This window comes from Desmodus rotundus, chromosome 2 (assembly GCF_022682495.2).
Source record: "Desmodus rotundus isolate HL8 chromosome 2, HLdesRot8A.1, whole genome shotgun sequence".
Classification (NCBI taxonomy): Eukaryota; Metazoa; Chordata; class Mammalia; order Chiroptera; family Phyllostomidae; genus Desmodus; species Desmodus rotundus.
Genome location: NC_071388.1, coordinates 43616354 through 43628639, shown reverse-complemented (window position 1 = coordinate 43628639; position 12286 = coordinate 43616354). Strand labels below are relative to the sequence as shown.

The following is a 12286-nucleotide window of genomic DNA, read 5'->3' as shown; positions in this document are numbered from 1 at the left end:
AAAAATAGTGTAGGAAATGTAGAAGCCAAAGAACTTATAAGTATGACCTATGGACATGAACTATAGGGGGGGAATGTGGGAGGGAGGGGGGTGGGCAGGATGGAGTGGAGTGGGGGGGGGAATGGGACAACTGTAATAGCATAATCAATAAATATATTAAAAAAAAAAAAAGATTATTCAGATAAATAAGTAGAAAAGTCATACTTTGAACCCAAGTCTGGTTGAATCCAAAGCACATGTTTTTAGCCTCTACTTTAGAAGTGTGTCCCATGGCTAACAATTGAGAACTTAGGCAACAATTCCCTCTGGACTCCAGCACCCTCATTTACTTACTAAATTATTCAATTACTTAAGCCCTTTCTAGCTCCTCATGTTACCACCTCAGCCCCTGCCCTGTCCTGGCCAGAGTGAAAGAGATTTTCAGAGGCAGCTTGTCATAGAGCTTTTCAGACAACATTTTGTTCTCACTCTTTCTTTTTTTCTCCTTTGAAAATGCCTCCGGGAATGCTGAAGGCAGAGAAAAGGGACCCATTTTTGGCACACTGCTCTGAAGCTAGAACCAGCTGTTAGTCAACAGAGCCAGCAAGTTGTTCTTTTGTTCTAAAACCTTTGATAATATGGATGCTGACTGAAATTGTGAGGAAAAAAAAAGCAAGGAAAGAAAACCTACAACCAGGGATACCTAAACTACCAGAGAAATAAAAATGGTAAACAAACAAACAAACAAAAACACATAGTGTTCTAACTGGTGTGGTTCAGTAGGTTGGGCGTCGTCTTACAAACTGAAAGGTTGCAGGTTCAACTCCTGGTCAGGGCACACGCCTGGGTTGCAGGCCAGGTCCCCCAGTGGGGGTGTACGAGAGGCAACTGATTGATGTTTCTCTTGTACATGGATGTTTCTCTCCCTCTCTTTCTCCCTTCCTTCCCCTCTCTCTAAAAACAAATAAATACAATCTTGAAAAAAAAGAAAACAGCAAAAATGTCATTCTGTTTACCACGTTTCAACTGTACTGTTGCAGCTGATAAAGGAAAGGATTTTTTAGTGGTTCTCTGGACATCACCTGGGCATTGCTCAGTTGAGAGACCCAGCCCTTATCTGTGCCACAAAGTTTACAGTCAGGGATTGACGTGGCATGGATAGTCCCATCCCACAAGTACTCATTGAGGACTTTATGTGGCACGTGCTGAAATGTTACTGTCTCAGACCAGTTTTCTTTAGGCACAGCTATCTACACAACTTTCCTCCTTAGAATAGATTTCATTTGCTATCACACACTGATACCAGGATGCACACCTGCTAGAGAGGATGAGAATTCCAGAAAAAAAAAGTAACTCCCTGGTTGCCAGGTGACTGATGCTAGGCCCAACCCCCCAGGTGGCTTCTCTGGAAGAGACAAGGAATCCTAGTGATATGTCATTAAGGCAACCAATCAGAAAGAACCTTTGATGGCATTAAGATGATTAAAAAACACAGTCATAATGAGAAAATTGTTCAACAGAGGAGAATAAACACACAGAAGGAAGTTGTTTTTTGCTTTTAAAACTTACTTTCTTAACAGCAGGATCCCCTTTGGATGGATGACAGGATGGGGACACTTTTACCTGGAAAAAAGGGCAAACATTTTAATATCCTCTTAGTTATAGTCTAGTTTTATTTGACCCATACTCAAAATAATTCAACTAGAGTTGGTGTAACTGAGATAAAACAGACATTTCCAGAGTAACGATGAAAAGATTTTTTTAAGTCCCTTTGAAATATGATTAGGGTAAGAGAAGTGGAACAGATGGTCCAGATTGGTTTTAACCAAATGGCGAGGAACCAGATAGATAAAGATTTTTGTTGAAAATATTAATCAACTGATACAACATGCAACAGTCAGCATTTCTTGTGGAGGTCTTTAAAGCCAAGTACACTTTGTGATGTAACATCCCTTTTAAGCAAGACATGCATAAAAGAGTTTAATAGTGAAGGATTTAGATAAAGTATCGGCCAACCATAACAAAAGGATGCTCAGCCCCAGGAAGAAAAGACTCATGGTACAGAAAAACCTTCAAATATTTGAAGGGTGAAAAGAGATTGTCATATTAGGTAAAAGAGCGAGATGCAACTACATGCTGCCTGCAAGAATCATACTTTAAATGCAAAAGCACATAGGTTAAAAGCAAAAAGACTGAAAAGATATACCACAATAGCACTAGATTTCAGAGCAAAGATTATTATAGGGAATAAAGAGTTCATAATAATAAAGGGGTCAATTCATCAGGAAGAAATAACAATTCTAAACATCTATGCATCTAGTAGCGTAAAAGTACATAATGCAAAAACTAATGGAACAGCAAGGACAAATACATTTTATAATCAGAGATTTCCATACTCCCTCTCAATAAATAAGAAAATAAGTAGGCAGATAATCAGAAAGTATAAGCCCAATTAATGTCTAAAGGACCCAAACAGACATTTTCCAAAGATATACCAAGGGCCAAAAGCTACACAAAGAGATGCTCAATCAGGGAAATGCAAATCCAGTCCACAATGAGATACTGCCTCATGCCCATTAGGGTGCTTTTTATAAAACAGACCGGCGATAACAAATGTTGGCAAGGATGTGGAGAAAAGGAAGTGTGTTGGGAAGAGGGATATGTTGGTGGGCATGTAAACCTAGGTACTGGCATTATGCAAACAATATGGTGGGTCCTCCAAAAATTAAAAATTAAACTACTATATGATCCAGCATTTCCACTCCTGGGTATATATCTGAAGGAACAGAAATCGGTATCTTGAAGAGATATCAGAATACCGTGTTCAGTCAAATGTACAAACAACCTAAGTGTTCACAATAGGCACAATATGCAAACCACCTGTGTTCACCAATGGATGAATAGAAAATATATGATATACATACACATGGAATATTATTCAGCCACAAAAAGAAAGAAGTCCTACTATTTGCGACAACATGGATAGATCTTGCATGCTAAGTGAGGTAAGTTAGACAGAGAAGGACAAATATATAATATCACTTATATGTTGAATCTAGAAAAGCTGAACTCATAAAAACAGGGAGTAGAATGATGGTTACTAGAGTCTGGGAGGTGGGGGAATTGGGGCGATATTGTGTAAGGATACAAACTTGCATCTAATAATGAATGCGTTTGGGAGATCTAAGGCAAAACATAGTCACTACAACAGTCTGTATTATAAACTTCAAAGTTGTTAGGAAACTAGATTTTAACTGTTTTCAATACAAAAAAAATAATTATGTGACATGATGGTGTTAGCTAATGCTACTGCAGTAATCCTATTGAAATATATAAATGTATCAAACCAACATGTGGTACGCCTAAAACTACACAATTATGTCAATTATATCTCAATTAAACATTTAAAAAAAAGATATAGAAGACTTAAATACCTTGATCAGATAAACATTTAACAGAACACCCCCCAACAAAAGTAGAATAAGTAGAATACATATTCTTTTTAGGTACACATGGACCATTAACCAACTTAGAACATTTTCTGGCAATAAAACAATTCTCAATAATTAAAAGACTTCAAGTCATACAAAGAATGTTCTCTGATCAAAACAGAAGTATATTAGATCAATAATAGAAAGATCTCTGGAAAAACTCCCAAATATTTAGGCATTCAATATTTCACATTTCCAAATAACCCATGGATCAAAGAAAAAATCAAAAGAAAATTAGACCCTAGAAACACACAACCTACCAAGACTGAATCATGGAGAAACAAGATGTGAATAGGCGAATAACTAGTAAGGAAACTGAATCAGTAATCAAAAACCTCCCAGCAAAGAAAAGACCAGGACCAGATAGTTTCAATGGTGAATTCTACCAAACATTTAAAGAATTAATGTCAGTCCTCCAATTCTTTTAAAAAATTGAAGAGGAGGGAACACTTGCAAACTATGTTAGATCAGCATTACTCTGATACCAAAGCTGGACAGGACCCCACAAGAAAAGAAAACTATGGGTCAAATTTCCTAATGAGCACAGATGCAAAAGTCCTCAACAAAATACAGGCAAACTAAATTCAATAGCACATTAAAAAGATCATACATCATGACTGAGTGGGATTCATCCCTAGGAGGTAAAGGAAGGCTCAACACACACAAATCAATAAATGTGATACACCACATCACCAGAATTAAGGAAAAAATCCACACGATCATCTCAAATGATGCAGAAAAATCGTTTGGCAAAATTTAACATCATTTCATGATAAAACACTCTGCAAACTAGGATTAGAAGGAAACTACCTCAACATGATAAAGAATATATATATATATATACACACACACACACACACACACACAAACACACAGCTAACATCATACTCAATGCTGTAAGATTGGAAGCTTTCCCTCTAACATAACAAGATGTGCCCCCTCTGTTTAACACAGTATTGGAAGTCCTAGCCAGAGCAAGTAGGCAAGGAGAATAAAAGATAAACTGAAAAGGAAAAAAGTAAAATTGCCTCTATTTGCAAATAGCATGATCTTATATGTAGAGAACTCTAAATTTAGATTCTAAAAAAATAACCTGTTAGAACTAATAAATTAAGTTAAGTAGCAGGATACAAAATCAACACACAAACATGAGTTTGTGTTCCTACACACTAACAATGAACAACCTGAAAAGGAAATTAAGAAAACAATTTACCATACCATCAAAAGAATAAAATACTTAGAAATAAACTTATCCATGGAGGTTTTGACTTATACTCTGAAAACTACAAAATATTGCAGAAAGAAATTAAAGAAGACAAAAATAAATAGAAAAAACCCCTAGTCCATGTTTTGGAAGACTTAATATTATTAAGATGTCCATACTACCACCCAAAGCAATCAATAGGTTCAGCGCAATCTCTATTGAAATCCCAATGGCATCTTTTTGCATAAATAAAAAAATCCATTCTAAAATTTGTAAACAATCAAATTTTAAAGAAGAATTTTAAAGATTGACTTGGAAACAATCTTGAAAAAGAACAAAGTTGGGGGTCTCACACTTCCTGATCTCTAAACTTATTACAAAGCTACAGTAATCAAAACAGTGTGCTGTTGGTATAAAGACAGACATATAAACCAAATGGAATAGAATAGAGAGCCTAACAAACTGAATTCAACAGCACATTAAAAGGGTCATACATCGTGATCAAGTGGGATTCATCACGTATGTGGTCAAATGATTTTCAACAAGGGTACCAAGACCGTTTAATGGGGGAAAGGACAGTCTTTTTAAGCAACACTGAAGATCCACATGTAAAGGAATGAAGCTGGACCCTTACCTAACACCATATACAAAAAACTAACCCAAAATGAATCAAAGTCCTAAATGCTCTTGCAAATGCTGAAGCTATAAAACTCTTAGAAGAAAACAAAGGAAAAAAAATCCACGATGTTGAATTTAGCATGATTTCTTGGATATGACATTAATGGCATAAGCAACAATAATTTAAAAAACAGACAAATTTGACTTCATCAAAATTAAAAACTTATGTGTACCAAAGGGCATTATAGAGTAAAAAGGCAACTCACGGAATGGAAAAAAGTGTTTGCAAATGATGTAACTAACTGATAAGGAATTAATATCCAGAATATACAGAGAACTTCTAAAACTCAAAAACAAAACAATCCAATTAAAAAATCAGCAAAAGACTTGAATAGACTCTTCTTCAAAGAAAATATATGGATGGCCAATAAAAACATGAAAAGATGTTTTATATCATTAGTCATTCATGAAATGCAAAATAAAACCATAATGAGATACCACTACACACCTGTTAGAATAGCCAAACCTAAAAAGACTGACTATGTGAAGGACGTAAGGACTGGAACCATCGTATACTCTGGTAGGAGGGTATGTAAACCTAGGTACTGGCACTATGTTTTTGGAGAACAGTTTGGTAGTTTCGTAAAATAATAAACATAATTTTTCATATGAGTCAGCCATTCCATTCCTAGGTATTTACCCAAGAGAAATGAAAGTATACTCCATAAAAAGATTTGTACACAAATCTTCATAACAGCTTTATCTGTAATAGCCAGACACTAGAAAAGTCCAAATGTCTATCAACAGGTAAAATAATAAATTATGGAGCATCCATAAAATGAAGCATTACTCAGCAGTAAAAAGGAATGGACTCTTAATACAACAGCGTCCATGAATCTCAAATAATTATGCTAAATGAAAGAAGCCAGATAAAATATATCTCAATAAAGCACTTAAAGAAATTTGTTGAATATAGCTACGATGGTGTTAGAAAGAAACTTATAGCCTTTTATGCTATACTGGAAAACAAGAAAGGTTTAAAATAAAGGACTTAAGTTTCCAATTTAAGAAGCTAGAAAAAGATCACAGTAAAACCAAACTAAGTAAAAGGAAGGAAAAAATAAGCAGAAATAAAACAAAAACAATAGAGAAAATTAACAAGGTTGCCAGAGTTGGTTCTTTGGAAATACCTACAAAATCAGTAAACTGCTATTTAGATTGATGAAGAAAAGGAGAACACAGTTACCAGTACCAGCAATGAAAGAGAATACGCTACCACATGTAGCATTACTTACAGACATTTAAAAGACAACAAGAGCCTATTATGAACAATTTTATGCCAATAAATTTGGCAAATTAAAAGGACACATTCCTTGAAAAACAACTTAAAAATGGACTTAAACTGAAACAGAAAATATGAATAGCCCAAATTTATTAAAGAAATTAAATCTGTTATTAAATATGCTCACAAAGAAAGCTCCAAGTTCAAATGATTTCAATAGTGAATTCTAGCAAATATTAAGTACACAGACTAATACATGAAATCAGAATATCAATTTATTAATTTCAAGGAAAAATGAAATTATTATTAGAAGTAGTTTGGTACTAAATACTGACTGTCTAGAATGATGCAAAACAGGTATACGTACTGGATAAGCAACTGGACCCAAGTTTTTAAGCCCCTTCCAATTCTAACAGCCAAATCTAAGAGCCTACAGTGTAGATGATGAAGACATTTCCTACCGCTGCGGCATCAAGCTCTTCAGGTAGGACCATGCTGCAGACTTGTTTTGCCTTTCCCCTCTGCCTTTCAGAATAACTTTAAAAAACATATCTCAGCTCAGGGATTGAAACTGCTGGCTGTCCAGACTGCCCCTTCAGATTTAGCAGGTCTACAAAAATTAGACTTGGCAGTCTTTGCTCTAACATACCATGACATTAATACTCTGGAATTTACTCCAGATGTGTGATGTAGCTTGCTAAACATGATCCAATTTTAACTCCTGGTATGCTCTTTTTGAAAAAGGAGAAAATAGATTTTCAAAGCAAAGTAGATATTTAAGCCTAAAAAAAACTCTCATGAAAGAATCCGCAGACTTTTTAAAAACAAGCCAAGAACTAGATGTGGTGCTGGACAATTTATCTGAGAAAGCTGTTCTCTGGAGATTAGGCTGGAGTGTTTGAAGTGGCAACAGAAATGGTTCAGTATTGCTCATGAAAGGTCTTATTTTTCATTTAACAGGATTCTTTTGGAAAAGCCTCAGGCAATGCAGCTTAAAAGAGACACTTTAAATCCAGGTGTGTAGACCCTAGATCTGGGGAGATGGTTGATGTATTAAGCTATGGCCTTAATAATAAGTCTGAACTTTGGTAATCTTTGATAATAAAATGATTCCAATCTTAGAGAAGCAATCTGATCTGAAGTTTAACAGCAATAGAAAAACATTATTGTCTGGCTTACAAAAACAATAAACAAGTCTTGATTTTTTTAATTACAAAAGGAATACAAGTTCACTAATGGAAATTTAGAAAATAAAAAAGAGCAAGACAAACAAATAAAAATCACAATCCAGTTACCTTAGCAATAACTACTATTAACATCTGGAATCATACCATTTTGCTATATTTTCATATTACATGTTGAGAATGTTCATTTCACCATATCAATAACCCTCAATAACATGATTTTTCACTGCTATATAGGAGCCCATTCGTTGTATAGATGTATTATAATTAATCTCATCAACTATTGGGAGGCTAGTGAAACATTTAGGTTGTCTTCAATTTTTTTATTATTAAAAACGCTGTCATAAACATCCTTGTATATAATACAACATTTGGCATACATTCTTCATGTATTATTTCCATTCCACAGATTCTTAAAGATCCCTGCTTCTAAGGGTGTAGACATTTAAAAATACATACCACCCCGTGGGTGGAGGGATGGGGAGAAAATGCAGACAATTGTAACTCAATAAAAATTTAAAAAAATAAAAATAAATAAAAATACATACCACCAATTTTTCTCCTGATAAATAAGATGGATCTACAAACCTTTTTCCTATAATTCTGAAATCTAAAATGCTCAAAAACCAAAAGGATTTCTTTTTAAACACTTTGGTTACCTGAAGCCACACCTGATCAGAACTGAAGTGAGGCTCTTCGTGGTCTTTGTTTATCCAACATAAGCATTTGATTATTGGATACTACACTAGACCCCACTGGGAACATTATATAATATACAATATACGCCCCACACTACCTTTCTTTTAGCACTTCAAAGATGCCATTTTATTGACCTCTGGCTTCCCCCATTTTATTAAAATGAGAAGTCACCCATCATTATTATTATTGTCTATCTTTGGCTGCTTTAACAATTTCTTCTTTATCTTTGGTTTTCGCAGTTTGACTGACTATGATGTATCTGAGTGTGATTTTCTTTGGATTTATTCTGTCAGCGATTTGCTGAGCTTTTTTGACATATGGGTTGATTTTTTTTTCACCAAATGTGGGAAAATTCAGCCATTATTAGGTCACCCCATTGCCACTTCTCTCTCTGGAGCTTCCATAACATATATGCTAGAATTCTTGGTATTGTGTCAGTCAGGATGATTTCTGTTGAACTGTCTTCAAATTTACTGATAACAGTTGTGTCAGTGTTAAAAGTGCTGTTAATATCTAACAAACTTTTCATTTTATGTTTTTAACTCTAGAATTAACACTTTGTTTTATTTTATAGTTTCCATTTATCTGCTAAGATTTCCCCATGTGTTCATTCATTCTGCTGATCTTTTCCTCTAAATCCTTTAGCATATTTCTAATTTCTATTTTAAAGTACCTGACTGCCAATTCCAACATGTGGCTCATCATAGGTCTGCTTCTCTTGATGCTTCTTCTCTTGATTTTGAGTTACATTTTCCTCCTTCTTCCCATTGATCCTATGATAGTGTGAGCTTTGGCTTTGCTAGACTGAATGTATTTTGATTTTGCTTTTAGTCTTCGGGCAGCCCTTAGTCCTAAAGCACAGTCCTTCTGCAGTCTCAGTGCAAAATGTGAGGTGTTTTACCAATTCCCCTATTGGGCAAGACTTGAACTCAAAGCAACACTATGCAGCTACTGAAATGAAATCTCTGCTCAGTTCTTGAGTTCTTCTGATGCTACCTCTTGTCTGATTTCTTGGGGCATTAGTGTGTATGTGCAATTTTGAAACCTAAAGAAAGATTTGGAGCTCCCTCCTCCCTGGCATCCTACTTTCTGAGATTTCCCCCCTCAGTCTGCAGCTGCTTTGGTATTGAACTCTGACCGTTGTTTCTTCATCTCAGTTAGAATGCTCCTATCTGTTTAAGCTCTTTTCCCCCAGTAGTACTCCAAGGCAAACTGAGAAGTGCCCTAAGGGAAAAGCTGGCTAAACATTGAGCCCCTCTAGTTTACTTGCCTTCTTTAAGGTTTGTGTACTCTAAACAATGTTTTAAAAAATATATATATTTTGTCTAGACCAGCAGTCTCCAATCCTTTTTGGCACTACAGACTGGTTTCATGGAAGACAGGGGTGGAAGTGGGGTAACACAGGACCCAGAGGTTGGGGACCACTGGTCTAGAGCTTATCATTGTTATTGATGGAAAGGCTGTCCAGTACAGGCTACTGGGTCATTATTGGAATTCAAACTCTGTATTACATTTCTTCAAGTTTTTTTTTTGTATTATTCTTGCTCCTACTTCTTTTAGAATTCCAATTACACACATATTTTGCCATCTGAAGGTGTTTCATAGTTCACTGATACTTTATTCATTTCCTTTCAGTCTTTTTTCTCTTTGTGTTTGATTTTGGATAGTTTCTATTGCCATATAGTCAAGTTCACTAATCATCTCTTCTCCAGTGTCCATTGTGCTGTTAATCCCATCTGGTGTGTTCTTCATCTCAGACATTGTAGTTTTAATCTCTAGATGTTCTATTGGGTCTTTATAACTTCTGTATATCTACTTAACATGTTAAATCTTTCCTCCAGCTTCTATAACATATGGAGTACAGTGATAATAACTTTTTAAAACAGGGAATGGTTTGCAATTTTATTTTATTTTTTTAAGATGTATTTATTTTTAGAGAGGGGGAAGGAGGAAGGGAGAGAAACATCAATGTATGGTTGCCTCTAGCACACCTCCAACTGAGGACCTGGCCCGCAACCAAGGCATGTGCCCTGACTAGAATCGAACTGGTGACCCTTTGGTTTATAAGCTGGCACTCAATCCACTGAGCCATGCCAGCCAGGACATATAACAACTATTTTAATGTTCTTCTCAACTAATTTTATCATCTATGCTATTTCTTGGTCTGTTTCAACCAACTGATTTTTTAAGAAGACTATTTTTTAGAGTAGTTTTAGGAATTATAGAGATATTATATATATCCTCTGCTGCCACATATGTGCAGCTTCCCCCATTATGAATATCTCCTCCAGAGTGGTACATTTGTTGCACCTGATGACATATTACACTGATGCATCATTACCACCCACAGTCCACAGTTTCCATTAGAGTTCACTCTTGGCATTGCATCCCATGGTTCTGGACAAATGTATAATGACATATCCACCATCACAGCATCATACAGAGTATGTGCACTGCCCTAGAAATCCTCTGTGTTTCATTTTTTCATCCTCTGTTCCTACCCGCCCCCCCAGCAACCACTGATCATTTTACTGTCTCCATACTTTTGCCTTTTCCAGAATGTCATATAGTTGATTTTTCTCTCCTTTTTATGACTTGCATTTTCCTGCTTTCTTGCATGCCTTATAATTTTTTTTATCAAATGCCAGACATAGTGATTTTTACTTTGTTGGGTCAAATATATTTCTAATCCTTAACACATTCTTGAACTTTGTCCTGGGATGTGGTTAAAATATTTGGAAATGTGATCTTTTCAGGTTTTGCTTTTAAGCTTTGGTAGGTGGGATAAGAATAGCAGTTAGTGTAGTGTTGACTTTTGCCCTAATACTGAGGTAAGACCTTACTTAATACTCTCAGTGCTGCCCTGTGAATTTCGAAGTTTTCCAGGATGGTATTTTTCCTCACTCTATGTGAATTTGGGGCACTGCTACTGTTGATGTTTTGGGGTGCTTCCTTTTCTGTCCTTGAACAGTTTCCTCACATACATGAGTGGGTTAATATGCAACTTTACACTCAAAGCTGCCTTCAGCACATCTCTGGAGCTTTCTCTGTGTGTGGCTCTCTCCTGCCCAATACTGTCCTGTGAACTCTACCCACCTTGCTTTCCCTGGGAATCCCCACCTTGGATTCCCAGCTCTGTCTCCTCTACTCAGGGAGCCTGATGAGTTCTGCCTCAGTCCTCCCTCCTTACACCATGGCTTGGAAACTTTCTCCCAGCAATCATTTGGGGTTACTTCCAGGTTTACATAATTGGTTTCTTGTTTCTCAGGAGTCACTCTCCTTCACTGTTTGAGGTCCAATGTCTTGAGAAACATTGTTTTATATAATTTGTCCACTCTTCCCCACCAAGAAACTTCAAATGCATCCTCTTAGAAATGGAAGCCCCTGTAATACTATTTAAAAAAAAAATTAAAAAATTCTGAGTTCTAAAACATTTCCAGCCAAAGGATCTGTATAAGGGGTGGTGAACTTTACAAATATATATTCTCATTAGTAGGGTATTAAAGTGTCTGTACCCTCATATCCTTATCAATATAAATGCATATGTATTCTTAATGTATGAGAGTTTAATATGTATTTTTAAAAATCTGCCAGTTATTTAAAAAGCAAAAAAAATGTCCCATATTGCTGTTTTAACCCATATACCTTTGATGACAGGTAAAGTTAAAATTTTAAAAAATTTAAGTGGATGATGGTCTTTTTTAAAATGCCCTTTGCCCATATTTCTATCAAAGCTTTTGTTCTACATAAAGACTGGAAACACTTTCTGGGTAACTGTCATCCTTAGTTTCTTGGACACATGCCTTGTCTGGATCCAAGGAAAGTGCAC

General features: G+C 35.8%; 1 protein-coding gene across 2 annotated transcripts in view; it reads right to left on the bottom strand.

The window, feature by feature from the left end:
• The window catches only part of VPS8 (VPS8 subunit of CORVET complex), a 259421-nt gene that overhangs the window by 55902 nt on the left and 191233 nt on the right, over positions 1–12286 (bottom strand). For both annotated transcript variants that reach the window (XM_071220589.1, XM_024564321.3), the window contains one exon: positions 1549–1602. In XM_071220589.1, coding sequence (XP_071076690.1) covers positions 1549–1602 — 54 coding nt within the window. The remainder of the gene's footprint in view (positions 1–1548; positions 1603–12286) is intronic.